Consider the following 25,302-nt stretch of genomic DNA (forward strand, 5'->3'; position numbering starts at 1 on the left):
GCAGTCCCGACCTCCCAATTACTGCTCTACCCATCACTTGTTCACCCATCCCCCCTGCTCTCAAGTCAGAGGGGAGGAGGTTGGGAAAATTCCACTAGGACATTGTCTAGTCCATTGGCATTACACAACCTTGAATAGTGAATGGCATCAGTTGATTATGTGCAAGGCAGATGCACTAGGTACGGTAAGGAGAACAGACTCCTGTTTCATTGAAAGAAAATTCAGTTGGGGGGTGCTATCACACTCCTGAAGGGACATAAAATATGCTGTGAAAAAGCTGAGCGAAGGTTGAGCACAAGTTTAGTTCCATCTCAAGGATTTTACAGGTACAACAAAATACCAACAGTGAAATACAAGAGGCAGTAACTTGACTCGGCGTTGTAAAAGGATTCTAGGAGTGACTTGTAATGGTAGCCCTGAATGGTGCGACCGTGACTGGCATCATGTGTCTACTTTACTTTGAACCGAGAAGTCACCCTAACCTTTCTTCTTTCCAAAACAGACTTTAGGCAAAGCCCACACAAAAGATCAGCCATTGAAATGGAGCAGACATAGCAGTGTTGTGCAGCTGTGGGGTCATTTCTGAAGTCTCTCATATTCTAAATGAATTCTAGTTAACCCAGCCATTCATTCCCAGCATAAGGCTTCAGCTGTGTCTCTAAATGGGTCCAGTGTCTGAGAACAATGTCTAGTAACTCTCTTTTAGGAAGCAATTAGTATATTCAGTCTTAATGAGTGTGATTGCTTGCCAGGATATTAACAACTGTTGCCCCTTAACCCCAATCAAAACACATAGAAGACTCGTATTTACTGAGAATAGCTCCAAAGCTTTACCCATCCCACTCCGGGAGGTCATCTCCTCACATTGACTTCTTAAATTCCAATTTTGTTTTAGCAAAAGCAACAGGAGGGTGCCATTTATGTCATATGACTATCTATCTGACACATGATCTGCTTGTCAACTGTGAATGAATCCCTAAATAAAGCTCCCTCACCCACCTGCCATACTTCATGCCCCTTTACCTCCTACCTAACGAAAATCTTCTCCAGTGCTATCCGTGAGATTAAAAGTACTTCCTGTAATTGGCAGCTGTCGGATGGGTCTTTCCGGCACCAAATTCCCATCACCGTATCAGCTTCTGCCAGTGCAGCGTACACTACACAATACAGGCCTGATGCTAGCCATCAAAGCTATTTGGTTTCCTGTGCAGCCCACATTTAAACCATGTACTGCTGTGACAACAGGCTTTTAGCATCTCTGTTCAGTGGATTAGAAGGGATCCATTAAAAGCCCTTACGTGGGACTGGCATCCAAGTGGAATGCCGTGCTGCTGTTTGCAGGAAATCTATTTAGAATGCATTGACCATGTAGTGCAGCAAGCACATTTACCTTGTTTTGCCATGTGATCTCTTCAACCACCATACCCTTCCTCACATTTACCTTGTTTTGCCTTGTGATCTCTTCAACCACCATACCCTTCCTCACATTGAGGTTTGGACTGAATTGCGCACAGCATTTGCAGCATCATGGAGCTGCTTTTGTTGTATTTGGTGTAAGGCATGTACAACTTAGAAAGAGATAGCCTAGCTAGATAGCGCTTTGAGTACTCAGGAGTGGAAAAGTGCTATAAAAATGCAGTATATTTACCATTCACCATATTATGGACACACCACCGCAGATGAGAAAAAAAGATTCATATGCACACCTAGGAAATAAAACAGAAGACTCACTATCATGGCCAAAGGAATTATAACCCCCAAAATAAAAAAACAACCTCCTTTGTTCTTCGAGATAGTTTCTTGTCTTTTGGGGGGGATGGAATGGGGTTGATCTCATTTATTATTGGGTGGCGCAGCACAATACACAATTTGGTTACACACACAAAGTTTTTGTATTACTACGAAACTAGCTTGTTAGTTTGTTATGTTTTTTTTCCACCATTTTAAGACCCTCTATTCAGTTATTTATACATGGAAGGATCTAGTTAGCTATACACATTTAAAACTATCAGGAAAACTCTTTATCTGCCACAAGGGTTTTAGCAAACACTTCCAAGCCATTCTTTTATCACAACATACAAAATGAATACAGAAACCATGCTTTTGATGCCTCAGAGCACAATCAGTGAAGGCAGATGAATAGTGAAAAATATATCTCCAGTTACAAACCTCCCTCTTCACTAAAGATCTGGGTTGTAAGAGGTGGATGTATCATGTTTTTTTTTTTTTTTGATGGAAAAGTGATTTAGTGCCAATATATATCAACAATAAACAGCCAATTATCCAGCTAACAACTATCTGTTTATACAGAATTTTCAGAGAAAACAGTGGCAGACTGTCAAGATCCAATTCAGATATTCTTAAAATGTTTACTTTTTTAACATAAATTATGGCACACTAAATAGTGTAAAATATAGATGATAGCTGGATACTTTCAACTACAGTATACTGATAACTTGTGCATTATGTTTTTATGTTTGACCGCTAAAAAATATATAGCCAGAGGCATAAGATGTCCTAATATATCTCTCTGTTTAATGTTGATCAATCTTGAGGCCTCCATCAATAACAATATGTGTCCATATGTCAGTTTCAATGGTGGCTGCAAGGAGAGCTGCTTTTCAGCTGTTGCTTTATGTCTTATGTCAGTATTACAAATATAGGGTCTCATTTACTAACACTGCTATGAGCATTTCATACATTGATTTCAAAAAGTTGGAATGTAACATTTTGACTCTAAAAAGATTGTGGATAAGTCTCATGACAGAATCATAATGCCTTGCCAAATGTTAGTGAATGAGACCATCAAACAGAGGTGTTCCCTCAAGAAAAGGGGGGAAAAATACTCCCAAAAAATGTCAAAATCATCATAGAAATTGAGAAGTGAAAATCTAAAAACTATCAAAACAAATTTGTAGGTTTATGTAAGTTTTTGAATTAATATATTTGATTCTGATTTATATGTATCCAATTGTTTTTTGTATTTTACAAAAAAAATAATAATGTATAATTGTACTTAAAATTTGTCTCACAGTTTGCAATGGCTTACATAAGTATTTCTTTCCAAATGAGAAGAATGTTATTAATATCAAGCCTCAATGATGGCTAATATCGACACATCTGCATTTGTTACCTTTGACTATAGCAATCATCCACCCTACAACCCAACTGGCTCTAACAATTTGTTCTTATAGCGCCATAGAGTTTTGACCTTACCGATTTGCTCTGCTGTAATATGAGTATGTGTGTCTGTGTGTGCACATGTGTTTCTCTGTGTGTGTGTGTGTGGGGGGGGGGGTGTCAGACTGAAAGCAACTATGTATGATTGCCTCTGAGTCTGTGTTAACCATACAATGAGGTTGTGCATTATATATTCTGTATACATATTAAACATATGTGGAAGTTGCATTCACAGTAAATGCATTTAACATACATAAGTGCTAAGTTTCAAGACATTTTTCATAGTTCCAAAAACATAAAATGCTGTCATGTTTTGTTGCATTTTGAGTTTTTCTTAGGAAAGCATAGCAACCTTAAGTAAATGTTCCCTTTCTACGCATGGAAAGCTCTCTTCCACTTGCATAAAGCCAGTTCCTGGTTTAAAGTAATAGTCTAACATCCCAAGCATGCACCTGTTTGTATCAACTAAAGCGAAAATAAGGACATTTTTGAAAATAGCAGAAAATGAAATGAAAAGAGAATAATAAAGAAACAATTCACACAGTAAGAAGCCTAAAAAGTCCACTCTGCTGAAGCGCTAAAATTAACTTATGCATATTTTCATGCTGTCTTGTTAGCCTGTTTACTAGTTCAAAAATATCTCTTTGTTCACACACATTAGCAAAATTGAAGTTTGTTGATCTGTGCTAACACTACTAAAACTAATCTTTACACATACTAAACTAATTTTCACACATATAAATCAGTGTCTGCCTAATATGTTGGTGCTTTTTTACAATGTCTATTTTTGCACACATTTATAGATAAATGTATGGAGGTTTAAAGTCAGCCTAAGAAGACAAAGGTATGTTAAGATTTTTACAATTGCATCACTATAACAATATGACTATGCAAGCAATACAAACAATGAAGAAAGAAATTATCACTAAATCTACTTTTTAAACAGCCATGGTTCTAAGGTCCTACAGCTTTTAGACAAAATGTGTTTCATGAATGCAATGTGGCTAGGTTTACATCAGGTCTCATGTTGAATGTATGATTATTTTATTTCTGCGTTTATTTGTAAGTAAATACTTAACTTAAGTAAGTAAATACTTATCCTTTCATTTGGAATATTTTTCCTCTAAGATCCTCTAAAATGTACCTGTCCCCAGTATTTGCTGAGGAAGACACACACACACACACACACACACACACACACACACGCCACACACGCACGCATGCACACAAACACCCACACCCAAACACAAACACACACACACACAGATGGAACTGCCTGCATGAGCCTATTTAAGTACTAATTACAGTTCATTTTGCTTGATGTAAACCTAACCACATGTGTGATTTTTACCCCTTCAAAACCCTCGAACCCACAAAGCATATTGCATCAAAGTGAAGAAAAGAACACATCTCATACAACATTCATGGATTTAAAGTTTTTTTTAAAATTCGTGTATTTAAAATAGTTTTTTTATGTTTCACAACCATTTCTGTAAAATTAATAAATAAAAAACAACATTTTACTCAGTCTTCAAATCACCACTTGAGAATAAGCGGCCAGATGGGGTTATAAAAATATCTAAAAATAAATGAAACAATGTTTTGAAATAACCAAAATGCCTTTGAATGGCATTGTAACTGTATTCATCCCCTTGATTGGCATTTGGCTGTGAGTTCTACTCAAAGTCCGAACACATTTTTGACATATTACTGTTTTAACTCTTGACAATTTTACTACTTAATGCATTCATCTACAAAAACCGAGACATAAAACCAGCTATGTCTCATATTCTGTGTTCATACTTGAGTGGTAGGAGAAGGACTAGAACTTGACAGCTGAAGCCCTATCAAGGGAATGGGCACCATGAAAAACATTAACCTTTCTCAAACACACCAGGCCTTGCCTCTGAGGGGCTTACCATGTGCTGATCCAGGTTATTTTTTTCCATAAAACCCATGTCTGGGACAGTCAATAGATAACGCTCATTCAGACCTTGGTCATTATGTTGGACCCTTGAGAATGGATTTTTTACACCCTAAAATTTATAGTAATGACCATGTCTATGAATAAGCTTAATGGCTTCTCTACAGGAGTTAACACCACCTGTTTCAGTCAATTTAAAGAAAAAAAACTGGTTTCAGGCACGTTTTATCAAACCATTCAATTCTTAACAAAAACCCATTTTTATAGTAATAAAAAAGGGCATTTTGTTAAAAAAAATGACAATAGGCTTGAAAGCATCTGAGACTTTGGTATGACTTGAGAGGATTGACCCCATAACATACCTGTGTTAAAGTTGATGCTATCTAGATAACAAATTTCACTCTTTTTACTTATTCATGATTTTATCTAGAGAGTTGAAATTGTGTAATAGAGTACTCAGTGAACGAGTATCTCTACAATCACCTGAGTTTTCTTCTGACTGTATGGTATATAGAAGAACCACGGTATGATGACCACTGTCCTTTGCAACATTTTGAGGATGATGCATTTCTCATGGGACCATCTGTGCTTTGGGTAACACAACTGGAGAATTGTATTTTCAAAACTGCCCTCACAATGGAAGTCTCTGAGAGAGCACATTGGGAGACAATTTTGGAATAGGGCAAAGTGAGGTATCAAGTTAAACATATTCGCAGTCCAATAAGGCCATATCCTGTTTTGAAAAGGTGGGTCTGCCCCATGTATAATGTTTGTAACATAATTGTCTTACTATCTACCAGTTGTGTTTTGGTCCATGTCACAGAAACCTAGCATGTAAAGATTTCCAGCATTAACAAAAAGAGTTAATGAGACAAACATAACAATAACTCATTTAGGCCATTCTTCAAACAAACAGAGATATGCTGAAGAGGAAGCATTGTAAAATTGCAGCATTGCAATGCAGCATTTCTATACTGATTTAGGTTCAGGGTCATCATTCATCTTTTTGATAATGTAAACTAAAGTTATCAAATTAGTGCTTTTCGTCAGCATTCCGCTAACAGCATATGTCTTTGACATCACTATTTTAGTCAGAACACACATTGACAATAAACTTCAAAGAAATTAAAATTATAGATAAGACCTATCTTCAGTCAGTCATCTCGTAACAAAAAGGCATGGGTCAGATTGCATGGAACAGCTACGTGAATACCTCTCAAATGTGCAATTCCCTCCTATGTCACTTGTGTGACATTTACAATACAATAACAACCATATCTTCAGTCAGTCATCTCGTAACAAAAAGGCATGGGTCAGATTGCATGGAACAGCTACGTGAATACCTCTCAAATGTGCAATTCCCTCCTATGTCACTTGTGTGACATTTACAATACAATACAACCATTTTAACTCAATAAAATAAAACAGAACAATGGTCCCTTTTCCCCTCTTGCTCCCCTACTTGCCTAGTTTCCGTTTCCTCTATATTGGTAAAGTGTGCATTAGATCATCATGCCAGAGGAGACCTTTTAGTCAAACAGGTGACTGACTGGGAAACCTGAGTCTGGGGGAGACAATAGGTCCTGAATAAAATAGATCCTGTATAGTTAAGCTGCAACATCTGAAACTGAAACTAACCCTTGGCATATGAGGTGAACACCAGTGTGGTGTGTGTGTGTGTGTGTGTGTGTGTGTGTGTGTGTGTGTGTGTGTGTGTGTGTGTGTGTGTGTGTGTGTGTGTGTGTGTGCAATATGTCCTTGCTGACTCTCTCTGGAAGCCAACTGAAGTGTCTCAGTGGTGGTGCTAAAGACACTTCTCCCAATAAAAGAGCCTGAACTGCCCAATTAATTTAGTATGACCTCAATCATTTACAGTAACTCCAAACTGTGCTCTCATTAGCAAAGTGGGAACATGATCAGAAGGCTGTTCTCTCCAGTTACCAGCAGCTCAAAAAATACCCCCCCCTCCTTCCCCATGGCCCTTCCCTCTCTAGGAGCTCTCTAAAGAAAGCAGTGACATAAATGACAGATGCCTCCTGCATGTAGAGCGACACAGCAAGACTATTAATATCCTCTCAACACATCCTCTCAATCAGTCAGATTTAGCGGCAGCTGTAGCACACATCTGCTGATCTGGCCACCAATAAGTGGGAGAACCCCCACGGAATGAGAGAGGCTATTCAGAGCTATTGCTATTTGTTTAGCAAGTCAGCTGATGACAGGAGGCATGCAAACAATGTGAACATTATACAATATACAAAAGAAAATAAAAAGTGAATGTATATAAGCAGGGAAATGTAGCTAACTAACACGACAAAACTACCTAGACAAGATGTTTTAAAACAATTCTAAAGGATTCAACCAAAACATGGTTTACACCACTAATTTTGTTACAAGGGCATCATCAGTGCCTTCAGGACATGCACACACACTTATTTCAACAATTTTACCGCAATACTTCCCTCTCCATCAAGCAAATATTCGTTACTCTCTTTGTTGTAGCTACATTACCAGGGACACAATGGCATATTGCAAATATATCAGGCTAAAGCTGTTAATGTTAGCTGCAGTTTACAATACATCATAGACCCTAATTGTATTAATATTATTATGACATGGCTTACAGACATAACTCTATTTAGATGACTCTAACCAAACACTGATTGAGATTAAAAAAAAAAACTTTTCCATGCATGTATCTGGTTGCTGACCAGAAAACTAGTTCCAACTGCGGCTGACCAGATAATCCATGATGGGAAATTGGCAGAGAAGACATTGTCCAACTGGAATTTCATGCAATGCAATACAACTGTAATGGTTTGCCTCTTTTCCAAACCCACAAACAACACACATTCTGAAAAGGTGCTGGGGATTACCTAATATTCAATATTCAGTCATTCCCACATCTCCAGAGCAGTGTTTGGTTCTGACTGCAGGGTTGTCAGACTTTAACAGTAACAGTAAGACGACATACCACTTGAAAAACAAAGGGGGGGGGGGGGGGTCAGAAACAAACCAGTCCTACTGTAGAGATCCGTAGGCTTTCGGAGTATGGCTCTAGGGACTGGGGACCTTTAAAAGCACAAGAATCCATTCACAGATTTGGACAGAAACGTAGACCATCTCTGACAGAACACAAATTTTTCTAAATTTGAAGTCAAACATGACCTTCCACTGCAAACAATTTGCGTACAATTGGAGGACGGCAATCCATTATGGCCATTGTGCAGTGCAACACCCATCTTTCCACCTTTACTAATAGATCAATGGTGCCGTTTTAAACCAGATAATACAGACAGCAGTATAGGTCCCCAACAAGTCATTACACAGTTGAATTTCAAATGACCTGATAGCACAATACATTTGTGAAAAGCAAAATGGCCTGAATGGATGCCGGGAACAGTGATCCTTATGGAGAGTAATGATGATCTATTTTATTTTTGGACCAATTTAGAAGATTCATGACTTTAGAGGTGTTTTTTTTTTAGGAATTCAGAAGCATAGGTTCTATGGCAAGGGTTGGAGAAGGTAAAGGGTAAGGCAGAATGGGGTTGTGGGTCTGTCGGAAAAGAGGAAGAGAAGAATAAAAGAGGGCATCTTTAGGGATAAAAGGATGGATGATGGCCAGGAGGTGCCTTCTCAGTGGGTTGCTTCATTTTCTTCATCTAGTGCAATCCATTTGCTCTCGAAAAAAAAGAAGAAAATCCAGCCACAGACTGTGGCATCTTGGTTTTTTGGGATTCTCTGACTGAGTGAGTCTATCCAGTAGAGTGTCAAGGCTAGAGGGCACTTTGTAATTTGATGACACTCCTTTCAAGAAGATTTAATGTTCATCTGGGATTTCCTTTTTCAAGGATCTTCAAGGCTTGACATAAACCAGGGATTAAAATTGTGTGTGTGTTATCGTTTGTTCTGTCATTACATCCTTCTTGTTTGCTGTTTAAGCTCGTTTTCCATTTCAGGCATATTCAAAATCCCCCTTGATTCCCCACGTGATTTGGTCATGTTCAAGTTTAAGTAGGTGGGAATGAATGGACATGTTTCTAAAGACAGTTCAGCCTCTCAGCTAGAGCTATGGTGAGTTTGAGTTCTTGTCAAATGAAAAAGACAATTCTTCACTGTTCCTTCTGCCTTAGTGATATACTCTTCACAGAGTAAAAAAAAAGAAGAACAGCCAGTTTTCCAGTCATTTGTGTGTTGTTGAGACACTGGTGTTGCTCTGGTCATTGCAACTGAAAATGCTATACTATTCTTGAGAAAGTGTGTGGCTCTAATTTTGAAATGGGAATAAACTGACCAGTTCAAAGGGAAAGCTTGCATACTTGAGTGGTCTATTTATATGTCGAGTTGCTTGCACACTAAATGTACATCATCAGTGTGTTTTGTTTGTTTGTTATTTGGATTTCTCATTTGCAACAAGTCTAAAAGAATTGTATGATAATAATGGATTTTGTGTAAGAAAATGTAGAACATAATATCTGTAGGTCTAAATGATATTGAAACACACTTGGGATTCATTCAAATGCTTGCTAGCAATCTTTGAGCGGACACTAATACTAAACATCATACAGCTTCATGAGTGCATACCTACAATAAATATATTATCTCTTATTTATATATCTTGCATTAAAACTCAAATAATTACAAATAACATAGTTGTGATACTGCTGAGTATCCATGTATGTATATGCAAATTTGATTTTAAGGTAAAAGAATTCCCAATTTCAATTTGCATATTCATTAGTACATTGGTTAATTAATTATGAGCACCCGCAGTATAGTCCCCTGTGGCGATAACTTAATTCAAATGGGAATTTGTAGAAGCAGCACAGATTTCAGGAATTTGGTCAAACTTTTTCCCCAATAAAGATTAGGCTTAAATCTTTGTGTTTTCCATAAAGGGACAATTTTCACATGGATTCAGCTGTTCTTTATTAAAAGTCTGCTGTCTTTATCTTGACTATATTTTCCCTCTTTTAAAGGTAGCAGCTGCGATGCCAATAGATCTTAGAGTGGTTGCTCTCTGCCAACCAACTCAAAATTTTTAGTACTGAGCACAGAATTCCGTGATGATTTTCATAAAGTGCTGTAAGAGTTGTGCAGATTTGTTTGCAACTCAGTATATGTATTTAAACATATACCATATCACTACATATATTTATAGGTATGTACACAATGGGTTAGGTAAATTAAGTACCCTACATTAGCTTTCCCAAGAGCTTTGTTGCATTACAAGCTAGATTGACAAGAACACTATTAAGTTCCCAAACAATGTTCAAGTATCTCATGGCCGCGTTCTTGTTATATATTGCTGTTGTGGCTGTTGTTTTTAAAAGGTTTCACTTCAGTTTGGCCTCAGGTAAGGGAGTCATCAATGTTAGCAGGGGTTCTTTAAGGTTCACAGGGATAAGGGGTATCTATTGGTGCTGATACTGGTATGCTTATATAATATCAGACTCAACCACACACTGCTCTGTGTACTCCTTCACCAGCTCAACGCCAAGTGTGTCACGACAAAAATCACACACTGGCTTCCACAGTGGTGGATCCAGGAACACCTGGCACATGACGTGGCCTTTCAGGGTGCTTGTGTGTCGCCTCAGGTGGCTCAGGAATTGCTGCAGAACCAGTGACAGATCCTTCCCAAACATGTCAATGTTAAGGTAATACCATTCGTCAGCCGTCAGTCCGGGCACCCGGAAGGGGAAGGTGCAGAGGCTGGCAACAGAGGGACTGTTGGCATCATCCACCATCCAATCGATGTCTTTCTTCAGCAGGATGGCCATGTTGCTTGGCAATGGCTTGAAAGGCTGCCAATCCTGGACAATGGTTGCATTGGGAAGGACGTTACGCATCAGACTTGAGCTCAGGAAGAGCTGGCATACCTCAGATGGGTCCAGACGAACCGGCGCATGGGGAGGGGTGAGGCCATCTGCTGGGCTGCCCATGCTGGGGCCCATTTCAGCCAAGCGCAACTTGAGGTCTTCAGCTCGAAAGCGAACCAGAAGGATTCCCTTTTGGAGATGGGGGACAGTTTGAACAATATAATAATGTTAGTAGTGGACCTATAAATTAAAATTCAAACATATCCTCTGAACAGTAATTAGTGTCATCACTGAGGAATAAAAGAAAAAAACAAATATCAATGAAAACTGCAATCAGGCCGAGTTTTCGGACAGGGTGTGAGCACAGGGTGTGAGTCATCGTCCATACCTGTTTGGTGATTAAACGGTACTTCTGGAATTCTTTTGGGCCAAGCTGGTCATCACGGGTCAGACGGCTGACTTTAACATCAGGGTACTTAGACTTAACCATCTGGGAGCAGAATCGAAGCAGCACACCTGCCACACCCTTCCCTCTCTCCTGAGGGGCCACACGTAGGCCTTCCACTAGCATCGTATCCCCATCATCAATAACAAACACTGACTCCAGAGCAATCTGGCGAAAAACGAGAGATGTCAAAGTAGTACACAACTATTTATGGCAGGCTGCTGTAGCTCTGGAAAAAAATAAGAGACTACTACACATTTTTCTGATGCCATCCCACAGTTGCTGAGTGACATTCACATGAGTTGACGGTCATATTCAAATTGCAGGTCTCTTAATTTTTAATATGACTGTCAACTCATTCGAATGTCACTCAGCAACTGTAGGATGACATCAGAAAAATGTGTAGTGGTCTCTTAATTTTTTCCAGAGCTGTATTTTGTTCTAATACTTAGGGGTGAAGAGCATCTAACTACAAATAATTTCACCACTGATATGAAGCTTTTTGGGAGAATTTACTTCATGGATGTTCTCCTTGAGCATGTGTTTTCTGTGCAGTAGCAGTCAACCTTACTATTCTTCAAGTCTGTCATTTCCTTTTGTTACATATACTTTTTAATATGTAATATATAATGTTTTCAGCAGTTAGCTATGAGCACATGTTTTCCTGTGAAGGAGAGCCCTCACAGATCCCAGGTACAGCATGAGGTATGTGTTGCAACTGTCACCAGCCAATTGTGCATGGCTGCTGTTTCCTGTTGTTGTATTATTCATTAGGCTTGGTTGCCAGCTGCTGTGGGAAGTCCCCAACCAATAGCACAAGGGATTAAACCTACCCTCTTTTCCTGTGTATTGCTTTACTATAAATATAATATATAATATAAAATATAATATAATATAATATAATATAATAATAATAATAATAATAATAATAATAATAATAATAATATAATAATATGGGACAGGGATCAAACCCAGGTCTCAGGATTGACAAGCTAGTTTCCTGTGATACCAAATAAGGATGCAGACTTAAGCGCTGAGATGGTGCATGGTGCAGTTATAAAAAATAGGTTTATACCAGGCAAACGTCACAAAAAATAAAAGTAGAATCCAAAATAAACATTCAAGGCCTCCGGGCCTCCTGGCCTCTTTGTACAGGGGATTGTTTGTGGCTCCCGTGAGGCTGCAGGCTTGCCTCATATGGGAGAACTGCGGAGCCCTATCGAGAGGAAGACAGGAGAAGACCAAAGGCTCAAGTAACATGGTCAAACACAGAAGCTTGGCAGTTTCAAAATGTGAGGGTAATTTAGGTAATGGGATTACTGTATTCCACTTATCACCTTCTCAGATGCAGATCGGGCGGTACGAATTTGTGCGCAGTGGCGCTCTTGCACAAGTCAAGGTGAAGAGTGTAGCTGAACTACAGGTCCATTAGATAAAGAGATTTCTTCTTGATGAATCCCTGCCTGCTTGTGCAGATTAAAGGTGGCTAGACTCACCTTTGGCTGGTGAGTCGCCATTGAGAGTTGTGACAGAAAGAGGTGGCTCAAGTGCAATTTGAGACACCTGTAGTCTATGGTCAAGGTTAAAGTCCATAAAATTCTCCACTGCACCAGAATCTATCAAAGCCTGGAAAGTGCATCGCTGATCTCCCAACCTCAGTGACAGGAAGAAGGGGGATCAGGAGAAGTTGCCCCCATCACAGCCCTCCATTGGCATAACTGGGCTGGCCTTCTCCCATTAGCTCAGGACAAGAATAACGTAAATGGTCTTTCTTACCACAGTAAATATTTCCTTTATGTTGCAGTTCCACTTGGATTGAGGTAAGTTGGTCACTCCAACTTGTACATTTATATTTATTTATTTAGCGTACAGTTTTATCCAAAGTGACTTACAAAATAAGGAATACAATTCAAGCTACACTGCACTCCACCTTAGGTAACAATTAATAATACTAAAATAAATACTACTAACAGAGGATGAGAATGCAGGAGGTTAAGTACTAGTCAAAGTGTAGTCGAAGGAGATAGTGGTAGAAGGGGAAGGAGTGAAGTGCATAGTAAGTGCATGGTAAGTGCATGGTAAGTGCATGTCAGGTGCATGTCATGTGTATTGGGTTGTTGGATGTGTTTAAAGGAGGCGTCTTGGTGGGTGGTCTTCAATACCTTCTTGAAGAAAGAAAGGGAATGCCGATAGCCAAATTGCAGGGCACTGCAAGCTATGCTAAGTGAGCATTTCTCTCTGTTACAAGTTTGTTTACCATCAAAATAACTTGGAGGAGGTGAGTCTTCAATACCTTCTTGAAGAAAGAAAGGGATGCACTTTTGGTTCCACCGATGGGGACCAACAATTGAGAATAGTCTGAAATGCCGTATGTGTGGGGTGGCAGTGCCAGATGACGTTCTTTGGAGGAAAGCAGTGGCCGAGAGGTCACATAAGCGTTGATGAAAACATTTAAGTCAGTTGGAGCAGATCCAGGAATCACTTTCTAGGCAAGCATTAATGAGTTGAATTTGATGCAGGTGGCTAAGGGTAGCAATGTTGATGTTGTGATGTATAGTTTGTTCGGCTGGGAAGTCTGCTGCATGTTGGGTTTCTTGTTGTGCCCTTAGCAGGGAGAGACAGAGAGGGACATGTAGTAAGACTACTACATGTTGGAGGCTTGGTAGCACCCTTACCCAGGAGGACCGAGAACTGAGTAATAATAGTTGCCATTTTGTCTGTGAAGCAAAGAATGAAGTCACTCATAAAGGCCCAGTAACCTCAGAGTTGTGGGATTTAAACACCCGGTTGAGGAGAAGTAACAGGCAGTAAGCCTTGTTCCAGCTCAAAAGTAAAAAAAAAACTACACTGAATCAGGAAAGCCATGATATGTTTGGAGAGCTGGAAACCGTTGCTCAACACTTGAAGACCGGTGAGAAGTGGAAGTGAGGCAGTTGAGTGTAAAGCAGCTGATGTGAAAGTAGATGGAGCAAGAGTTGAAGAAGGTTGGGGCGCCACGCTCTGTGCAGCTTGCAGCAGCTGCAGGAGCACTTGCTCATATCTGGTAACTACTCCATGTAACATAATGAGAGCCTGGCCATGTTTCACAACAGCCATGACACAAGCAAAATGTGCAATAGAGCTAGGAATTACAGAGGAGGTCCCTGCTGAGTAACAAATGGCTCGGCCACCAAAAAAGGATGTAGACTGAAGCACAGAGGAGGTTAAATACAGCTACTGTAAAGATGGTTATGTTGCTGATCGGATCAGAAACAACCACAGCCACTAAGAGGATTGACTAAAGAATTTGTTGGTATTTGTTGGCATTTATTGGTGCCCGCATCAAGGTGCTTACATTTTTTTTGGTTATGTTACTGATCGGATCATTAAAGGCATCCAATGCAGTTTTGGGTTCTAGGGCTCCCCCTAGAGTCGAAGAGTATTATTATTTTACCTTGCCATTGTAAATACTTCTCACGACTTGAGCCCTTTCCCCCATACACAGGTACATATGCATTTGTTTTGGAGCCGAAGGACTAGCTACAGGCAAAGACAATCTCCAAAGAGCCACGTAACCTGACCAGGTAATAATTCACAATTCTCGCGAGATGTCCTCGCAGAGCCAAATTGCAGGGCACTGCAGGCTATGCTAGGTGCACAATTCTTTCTGTTACAAGTTCGTTTACCATAAAATAACTTTGAAGCTGTTATATTGAGGTAAAAAGCTTGCAAAAAGACACATTTAATGACCATAACAACAGAGAGGATTGACTGAAGAATTTGTTGGTATTTGTTGATTACGTTTGTATGTTTGTCTGGTTATGTTGCTGATCAAATTATACACATTTGTTGTTAGAGAACCCATCATGGATGTCGAGACGGGTGTCTCTGAAATGCCAGTTACTACTAGCCTAGAAATCTAGATGCACCCTAGTGGCAGCAAATGTAATTTGCAGCCAGGGTAGTCTAGCAACTCTCCATTGTCTTGCGAGCTGGAAAAATGAAACTTCGGTCAGGCCAATCACATCGTGTATAGAGTTGGTGGGTGGACTTAACATAATGATGGCACAGTTGCAACGGTTCCGCGTGAATTCCCTGCTACTTGAAAACAAAGAAGATGGATGCTGCTGCTGGCGAGCAGCACAACATGAGTTAAGCTTTTAAGTTGGCAAAGGTTTGATCAACACGAGTTAAGCTTTTAAGTTGGCAAAAGTTTGATCAACTAGCCAACTAGCTCCGCTGGTGGAAAAACGCATAGGACTCATGAGTTGTAGCGCTATCCTATTGCGTGCAGAGGGAATTTGAAAGACAACCTTTTATCCGGCCCCTCGGATTGAGCACTGCGAATGGTGAGTTCCCAGACCCTACATCTTGGTGTGAGTCTGGCTCGTTACTACTGGTGAACCTTCCAGAGGTGTTGCGAGCCTAATTCAACAAAATACAGACAAAGGAAAATGCCTGCTTGATAAGCCCAATGGAATGCTCACGAAGGCTGCTCTGTTGGTGATGCTGTTCTTTGTGCACGAAGGTTGCTTGGTTTGCCTTGGTTGGGCATTCAGGCTACCAGCAGCATGTGGTACCATAAAGGAGGGCCATTACGTATCCTGGGTACAACATGCAGCGTGTTTTCAACTGCTGGCAGCCAACTGTGCATTGTCGTTTTACCCTGTCATGTTGTGTAATTTTAAATAGGCTTGGTTGTTGATTGGCCACAATGGGAAATATCCTACCTACAGCACAAGGTATTTAACACCTCTGTGTAATACATTTTGGGCTTAAGAGGGCTGGATAGGCCGAACTATCAAAAGCTACCAGATTCTAACCTTCTTCAAAACCTGTCACACCCTGTTTTGTGCAGCAGCAACTAGGCAGGGTGAGAGGGTGTGGACTGGGGCCTAGCCTGCTTCTTCCATCTCTGGCCAGCTGGGGAATCTGGAGGATTAGTGGCATTGAAGACTAGGATAGCCTCCACCATACACACCCTCCTAGGCTGGTGGCAGACTAGCTAGGATGGGACTGAGAGTCTGAAGACCCTTGGCAGCCAGACAGATGGGCTTCTTTTTGGACTTTTTCTTCTTCGCCTTTTGGCAAAGACTCGTTTTAAATGTCTATTTATAAGTAAAAACACTTTTAAAGCAGAACCTCTGACTCCTGGCACCATTGAAGAATAAAATGTTCTCCCTAGTGGTGGATGGTGAAAGAGGTGGTGGCACTAGCGCCCCCTACCTGTGAGAATTTGTTACATGAAGAAGTCTGTTGTCACAAGATGTTCTGGAAGTTGGCATGCTGGCATACTTTGACATACATTGCAAGATCTTTGGGATTTTGATTTCCCTAAAGCCTGCATCAACGGGACATGAGTATTACTGAAGAGGCCATACTTAGAAGTTTTTAAACCTACAGGGCATTAGTATGGCTAAAGACAGCATATGGAAAGCCAACAGAAATGTGCCTAAGTATAGCTGCAGAGCCAGGCAGGACTGACATTTGGTCATGGTTGTTTTGGGGAAGTCTCTCAATAATGCTAGCTTGTATCTTGACGTGTTTTCTGTGGTTTTCTCTGATATTGTCAGATTTTTCCACCTTTTGTGAATAAGGAGAACACAATTGAACTAAGTTGAAAGCCCTGCCTGCACCTTTGCTATTGAAGGGGATTTTCCACAGCATAGCCTTCTATAGGTAAGGGATAATGGGCAACATAGCATTCAGGAGGCAAAAAGTTATGCACATTCAAAGTGGTTGTGACTCAGCTAAGTAGAATCTAAGTACATTATTTTATGCTACCTTAATGTTATGTTGCCCATTATATCTTTAAGTGATACAGCCATTACACATTCACAAATTCAGTGTTTAGAGTCATTTATGAATATTTCCCAAGGATTTCAAAATTATTTTGAGGATTTAAGCATTTCACCATGACAATAGATGTCTTACCACTTTGCCCTGCTTGCGTGCCAGAATGACAGTGCGGTTGGTGTCAGCCAGCCAGGATTGGTAGCGGGTGGGCAGGTAGTCCAACCCACCATAGATATCCTGACTCATAGCCATGATATCATCAAAGTCATCCTCTGTTGCCACGGTGAACTGGAGTTCCGTCTGAGGTGGTGCCTCAGGGAGCTGGGTGCGTGGAAGGCTGTTCTCGATCTTCATCTTTACATAGAAAAAGAAATAAAGAGACATACATTTACATTTATTCATTTAGCAGACTCTTTTATCCAAAGCGTCTTTCAGCGAGAGAATAACATTCAAGCTAGACAAAGATGAGACAAACACAAATATGTCATTAAGATACTCAGTAAATTAGCAATACCAGCGATGGGAAATGGTAGCTGCTTATTTACAAGCTTCTGGCAGATTGGCACAGTGTGGCACAGGCTGACGGGACTTGCAATCGGTATATTCCCCACCCCACCCCACCCCCAGCTCTGGTGCCAGCCCCTAATCCCTACAGAACGTTGGAGCAGGCTGAGGTGGGCTTGAGGGGGGTAATTTTCTGTTGCCACCCCCTAATCCCTATAGAAAATCACCCCCCCCCCCCCCCCTCCACCTCATCTCAGCCCGCTCAACACAGGCTTCCCTTTGGAAAACAAACACATTTTTCTTGGTGGGAAAAGAATGAGTGAGTTGGGGCGAGGGTATTGGGTTGGATCTGGAAAGGTGGCGAATCACTGATGGGAGCAGGCACGCATGCCATAATCTGTCCTATGTGAAACACCACCAGCCTTACCAGAGAAAACATTGTCTGCTCTCTCAGCATGAAATACAGCACGTTCCCTAGTAGTTTTCCATCAATGGGTACCCTCAAACATTTCAGCATGACAACACTCCTTTTTTTTGCTTGTGAAATATCTTATGTAATAACAATGGAAAATAATAAAAATAATATTCAAATTCACATAACCATATACCCAGCAGACACATACTACAATAAACTATTTTTTTTTATTTTAATGTGGAATAGCTTCCTTTATGCATGTGAGGTGTTAAGGTTTTGTCCTGTTTTGTATTTTTTGAGAATGGTAATACAATTGTTAAGGCTTTCTGTTCATCTGCAGCTTTTATTAAATGAGAAACGTACTAAGAAAAACACATGTGCAGGCCTGGAAAGAAAACAAAGTTTGATGGTCAGCTTGACTGTCACCTTCTCAAAATAGAACACTTCCACTTTTGATCTATATTGACTCCAAAAATAGATTTAAGCCCATAGCTGAGTTTTCATTCAAACTAGGACACTGAAGCTGATGCTGATGTAGACAGCCTCTTCATTACTCTGATGTTATTCCATTAGTGCAGACTTCCAAACAAGTCTGAATCATGATCTTTCCATTGAGAGGGATCGATGGCTGTCTGTTTCCCATGCTAATTGATGCTGTTGTCTTTCCAGCTCTCTGTGACTTCTGTCTGGCCAATGTGACCCACTGTAACTTCTACTACTTTTAAACATGAACACCAGGTTATAAAGTTCTCAAAATCAAGTAGTTATCCATTTATTACAGCAAACACTGCCTGTTGTACAGCAATGTTGAAGCATCAAGTATAATGATTTAGTTATGTTTCAGAGCAGAATATTTTAAGATATTTGAAATGTCATGCTAAACAGAAACATGCGGAAAGGGATTACAAATATAGAAAGACGTTTTCCATAATTGAATATTAATGTAAGATGTCAAATCTGTGACATGTAGAATTAAACTAAGCTGGAATGACACAGTATAAAGGCTGAGGGCCTTCACTGTGCTAAACAAAGAATAAAGCTTCATGACTGAAAAGACAGAAGGACTAAATAAAAATGTGAGGTCATTAACTGTAACTTATGTAAGTATGTTTCTACTATCAGGGTAAGCTGAATTACATCCCGGAAGATGTGCTTAAGCAGACCTAAAGTATGAGGTAATGAAAATTTAAAAAGCAGATTTACAATACCATCACGTCATTTGAGAAACAGATCACATGTGAAGTCATTCAGTGAGTCATTTCCCCCAAGTACTTTGAAACTACTGGTATGGTAGTACTATTGAACTGGAGTGCTTGCTGCTTGCTGTGCTCATGTGACTTTCAGAATAGCAGGTGCAAAGCTGTAATAAGAACTTATTGAGAACATGTTATATATATATATATATATATATATATATATATATATATACCTTAGAAGACATAGTGTGAAATAAATGTTATATAAAATTACATCTTGCAGTTATTATTCCCATCAGAACTATAGAGCCTATATGAGCTTGCATGTTCAAATTACTGTGAAAGCATTATAACATGGAAATAAATAGGTCCTTGGTGATGCAGGACATGTTTGTGTGGTTGTGGTTGTGTTGTGTATTTGGTATAAACCTACATTAAGTTGTTAGCTTTACCTGGATTACCATGATAAGAAAGAAAAGAGACATGTGACAATGAGTGATTACTGTAATTTAAAATGGCTTCCATAGACAGAATGATGGGGTTCAACATTTTCCCAAATTTTGTTGCACCCTAAATAACAGCATTAGTCCATTTTGAAAAGCATAAGCACCAACAGAGTATTTTGTTGAGAAATATATGAATCTGTTTATTTGAAATACATATTCATAGGAATCTATCCACATGGCATATTTTAATACAGACTTCAGAGGAAATATACTGAAAAGTGATTGTATCTCTACTGAATCCGATAGACAGACAGTATTTACATAGAAGGCTAACGTTGTGTCTATTTTATTAGAATTATAACCAGTATTATCCTCTTTGTAGAAAAGTTAGGTGTCATCATGTCATAATTTGAAATGTCAACATGCTTAATGACAGCATGACAACATGCTTCCCTGCAGCAGTCTGCATGTGCACAAAGAAGAACCAACTGAACATGATAATCTTAGATTGAGAGCAATATTAAAATCTACATTAAATTGATTCACTGCCCACAGTGTGATGATACTCTGAATGATACTGTGTTATCCTCCATTTTAAATACAGTTTTGTGATCATAATCCATTAAGGATCAGAAGCACTTCTGCGTGCATCTTTATTCTGTTTCAAACGGAATCAGACAACTAACCCTAAGCCTGCTAAACAAGAAAGTTCATTTTTTGCATAACATGTGCATAAATGTTTAAATGAAGTCTGTGATGCTGCTGCTTAGATGGCATAAATGCACAAAGGTGTCCAAAACACTATGGAATAGGACTCATTTGGCCCCAGGAATGATTCTTGCTGTAGTGTGCTTCAATGCAAAAACTCATACAGGCCAATAGTCATGTTAGTACACAGAAAAGAACACATCAACACCATGCACGGGGTGCAAGCGATAGAATTCCAAACACAGGATATTCCCTCTCTGTCAAAGTAGGGATTATGGAGACTTTGATCCGTTTTATATAATTCAGGAGACTTTATGTCAGATGTGTAATGGATGGAGTGGATATTCGCAGGACTGTTTAGAAGTCCAAAACTGTTCTAGAAATGTCATGTGCATAAGAGCAATGGGGCAAACCTAGCTACTATCATTTCTTTGATGCATTTTGTTTAATACAACCTTAAAACCACTCTGCTTTCTTAATCCTAATGAAAACACCATTAACAGGATAAAATGCAGCATGATAAGACTGCTAATATTACATTTTATTGTTGTTTTGAAATCTCACAGATTGCCAGGATGCTGAGTGCCTACATAAACATGACCTAATGCAAATGGTAAACTTCAGTCATGTCAGCAGATGGGATGACTCATGCTTAAATTTCAGTTTTCATTTTATTTTTTGTTTTGAAAAGAATGGGGGCGGTGCTCCAGCACTGCTATTCAGACATGTTTCACTGTTTCCGTTATGGTTTTGAAATTTCCCAAAAGGACCTAACATGATCCTGATTTAAAATGACTTTGAATATGACTTTTGAGTTTGTGATATATGTATTATCTACCGGTAGTAACTGATGTTAAGAGAATTTGGAAATGCAGATCTAGCCTAGCAATGCCTGTTCACAGCTCAAATTTTGCTAGGGTTAGTCTGGGACTGATGTTTGCAAAATGAAACAAAAGAAATCAGTGACCAGTCGGAGTCAGTATTTGATTGAAATTTTGTTACAACAATGGCAACAGTGTTAGACACAGACGAATTGAGACAAACAGTAATAGCAATGTTAGGAAACATTGAAACATTCAAACAGTGTTAGACTCAAACAAATTGAGAAATTTTCACCTGGGCACTGGGGGCAATACAAATTTGCTAAATTATTCCAAAACCAAAGACGTTGTCTTTTTTAAGAATGTTTTTTTGGGCTTTATGTACATGACAGTTGAGAATGAGGAGTGGGACAGGAATATGGGGTGGGATTAGACTAGGAAATGACTGAGAGTCAGAATCACACCTGCCTGGACACAAAGACCTTGTTGCCTGGCTGTTGATGTGGTTAGGGGATAGATGCTTGCACCATTTGTGATGATGTGGGAAATACAGAAATAGTCAATGCCAGTTGGTTAAATGCTAGTCCAATGGTTTAATTAAACTGATGCATAGATCCAGGATGCAATGAATGGAAACAGTCAAAATGGAGCAAGGCCAGACCCTATTCACAAAGTGAATTCTGTACACTTATCAGGTAAATAAAACGGAATCCAGAAGGGATGACAAAAATCCATCAGTTAAACCTCCAGTGACTGTTTTTGTAATGTCTGAAAATAGGAAATATCTCTTGATAGTATTTAATTTAATTAATTTATTTATCCTTTATTTTACCAGGAGAGTCCCATTGAGATCATAATCTGTTTTTCAAAGGACCCCTGGGAGAGCAAATCTACAATAAGAACAACAACAGAAAAACTATACAGTAATGACAAAACAGGACAAACAAAATGGCATACAGGAATGACAAGTCCAGACACAACGAACGATAGGATAAATAAAAAAAGAGGTACATGTAACATAACAAAATAAAAAAATACAAATATAAGACAAAAGGGGAGAAGGTTATTGGAAACATGCAGTGATCTGACTTGATTAGGTCGAGTAACTGTTGACTTGATTAGGTCGAGTAACTGTAACTGTGGAATAAAAATAGAGAGCTTGGATTCTTTTTATAGGAGGCACCAGGGGGCAGAGTAGCTGAAAGCCATCTTTCCAAAATCTGTAGCTGTGCACGGTATAGGAGCAGGGTGCTATTGGAACGCAAATTGTACTTAATGTGATTCCAGATTATCAGGCTATAGAAAGATAGCAGGGTAGTTTACCAGTGATAGATTTGTAGATTAAAACAATCTTATTTCTTTACCTTGAAAGGAACAGCTAATTTGCCAGAAAGCATGATAGACATGATGAGTATGGCAGTCAAGGACATGTGATTGGCTGCAGGCCCTTACTGATGCTCCGCCTGTATGCATCCTTTAGAGTAGAGGAAGACTTCATACAATTTTAATGCTGCCCCAAAGATAAGATATTTATTTACACTGTATTTACATACAGTGATGACATCTCAAAGCTTATTCTTGTTGAAAAATAGTTTATTCAAATGGATATTAAAATGAAGAAATATTTTACCCCCCCCCCCCTGCACTCCCAAGCACACTTGGCTTATTCATTCTCTGATGCAGTTTTCACATTGGTCCATAACCTTGTCCTCTGCAGTGGTCATTGCTCAGGTTATTGAAATCAACACCAGGCTATATTCACCTTCATGATGCTTTATGTCTGCATCCTGTTATTTATGTCCTGTACATTAGCCTGGTCACGGTTTTGCATTGTTGTGATATCTCTGTCACATTTAGGAAAGCTCATAATATCAATTGCCACATTGTGCTGAAAATTGTGTATTACAAATCGCATATTCAGGTCCCAAAGATTCGACAAGACATGCTTTCACTGCATATGATAGGAGATGCTGGTGATGCGGGTTGTTTAGTAAATCCATTGCACTTATTTTTTTAATGTGTGTGGATTTGCTTTGCATGCATGATTGCTGAGTCCACAGTGTTACACCCCATGACTTTACATTAGGCTACTCAAATAACACAATATTAATGCAGCTGTCCCACAATCATTAATTATACTGTCTTTGATCTTTCATTCACTGACAGATAGACCCACACAATACTAAACAGAGGTTAAGGTTTGAAGGGGGTTAGGGAGCATGGATTTGCGTGATAAAATATGAGCATATGAGAAGAAATTAAAGGGGAACATTGCTCATTAGAGAATACCAACGGTCAACTTAACTGTCAGCTCCGAATGTCGTGCTTTTCTTTAATCAGAATGCATGGGTGACATCGTGACGACATTGCACAGTGGCTACAGACATTTATCTATTCGCTGGCACGTGCGTCAGTATGTACGCATGCGCACGCACACATAATTCAGTAGTTTGTAGATGTGTGTGGTGTATGGTTTGAATGCACACAGTACACGTGAGTGTTACGGTCCAACAACTTCAAACATTATTCTTGTAGATGGTTGTCACACGAGCCGCAACCAATCCAATCAGGGAATCCACAGTAGACGAGTCTGTTTCGATAGCACAACTGGGTTTTCGTGACCTCTCTGAATCACGGGGGCCTTGTTTTCTAAAGCTTAGGTAGATTGTTTTTTTATGGTTTACGGTCCCATTTCAAGTCACGTGACAAAGCATTTTTAGATGGAGAACGTGACTATATCTTATGATCTTTGAGAGAGGCTTTAGCTTATTAACCAAGAACCAGCCACAATCAGCCCCATCCCTATCAATCACCCACAACCTAAAATCCAAAGACTGAAGCGATGCAAAATAAATGCCATTTAGCTCATCTCAAAGTCGTATAGAGGGCAATGCTCTCCATCTTTTGCGTCACCATGCGGAATGTCCTTCTTCTGAAGGATACCCTACTTTTTAAGCAATGTACGTCAGCTTAAGCGCACACGCTGTACCATACCGCAAAAGCGCCAGGAGCGTGCGCAGACAGTAGCCTATCATGTCTTCGGATGTGCAGATGGCCATAGCAACTTAAACAATGAGTGCTGCCTTCGTTTTCCAGGCACTTGCTTTTATTGCTTTTCAATTTGACCACTGTTATATTACATCTTTCTGAGATTGAGCCTATATAAATAAATAGAAAACAACTGCACAAAATAAATGTGTTGTCAACGTCGTTGTGGTCTGTAGCCTATGGGAACCTGGAGATGACAGCAACTGACTCCGGAAAAGATCCGGACCGGTCCCCCCTCTCAACCACCCTCCCCCATTGCGCATTATCCTTGTGCTAGAAATAACGTTCTCGACATTCTCAGACCTATAGTTTCTAAAAAAGCATTTAACACAAAGTTCATTCATAAGTCTGACTCGTGGTAGTAGCGTCACGTCAATTAGGTACGAACCCTTAGTTGTGGAACAACATTGACTTTCTCTTTATGACAGGGCATCGTTTGCAAAATGATAAATCGTGGTGAGGACTTATTTCAATTTGGTGGAATACTATAATGCGAAGATAGGCTATAAACCACGTCTAATTTAAGACATAGACGCTTGTTTCTGATTCCGCGAATTTAAACAGGATATTGACAATGTGAAATATGACTTAAATCGCTTGTGTGTCCATTCATTTATGTAGAGGCACCAAATCTTGACAAAATGGCCGTATAAGATGGGTGGGGGTGGGGGTTGAGAATATCAAATAAATGTTTATCTAGCCTCACTCACGTAATGACAATAAAAAAATTCCGTCACTTACAGTAGCACAACGTTATACGAGAATATTAACATTTCACATTAAAATGTTAGAACGACACAATCACATCGTTTTAGGCTACTCTATTGTTTGCCACCGCAAGGCATTGCTGAATTTGCTGCATATCCAAAACATAAGAATACATTCTATGTATACTGCACCATAGTGACTTTGTGTAAGAAAACTCTGGCACGTACCTTTCAGGACAGATGTCTCTTGTGCTGGGATTTTTGGACAGGTGCCTCACACAAATACAAATGTCTAGGATGACTCTCAG

At 39.6% G+C, this 25,302-nt stretch overlaps 1 protein-coding gene across 1 annotated transcript; it reads right to left on the reverse strand.

Moving 5' to 3' along the window:
* Positions 1-4,605: 4,605 nt before the first annotated feature.
* nat16 (N-acetyltransferase 16) lies at positions 4,606-25,302 on the reverse strand. The gene is made up of 4 exons (XM_076289120.1): positions 25,223-25,302; positions 17,288-17,503; positions 11,318-11,542; positions 4,606-11,118 (listed from the first exon to the last, which is right to left on the reverse strand). The coding sequence occupies exons 2-4, from the start codon at positions 17,501-17,503 to the stop codon at positions 10,546-10,548; spliced, it is 1,014 nt and encodes a 337-aa protein (XP_076145235.1). The 5' UTR covers positions 25,223-25,302; the 3' UTR covers positions 4,606-10,545.

The sequence above is a fragment of the Alosa pseudoharengus genome, unplaced genomic scaffold (genome assembly GCF_046254945.1).
Source record: "Alosa pseudoharengus isolate Yale_2024_CS ecotype anadromous, Long Island Sound unplaced genomic scaffold, YU_APseudo_1.1 YU_APseudo_1.1_scf_17, whole genome shotgun sequence".
NCBI classification, from domain to species: domain Eukaryota; kingdom Metazoa; phylum Chordata; class Actinopteri; order Clupeiformes; family Clupeidae; genus Alosa; species Alosa pseudoharengus.

Bases quoted from the DNA above. Each gene is read 5' to 3' on its own strand.
- nat16 (XM_076289120.1), bottom strand. From the start codon at position 17,503: ATGAAGATCGAGAACAGCCTTCCACGCACCCAGCTCCCTGAGGCACCA. The intron at 11,543-17,287 runs GTAAGACATCTA...GTTTTTCGCCAG, and splicing joins CACGCAAGCAGGGCAAAGTG to ATTGCTCTGGAGTCAGTGTT. The intron at 11,119-11,317 runs GTATGGACGATG...CATCTCCAAAAG, and splicing joins ACCGTTTAATCACCAAACAG to GGAATCCTTCTGGTTCGCTT.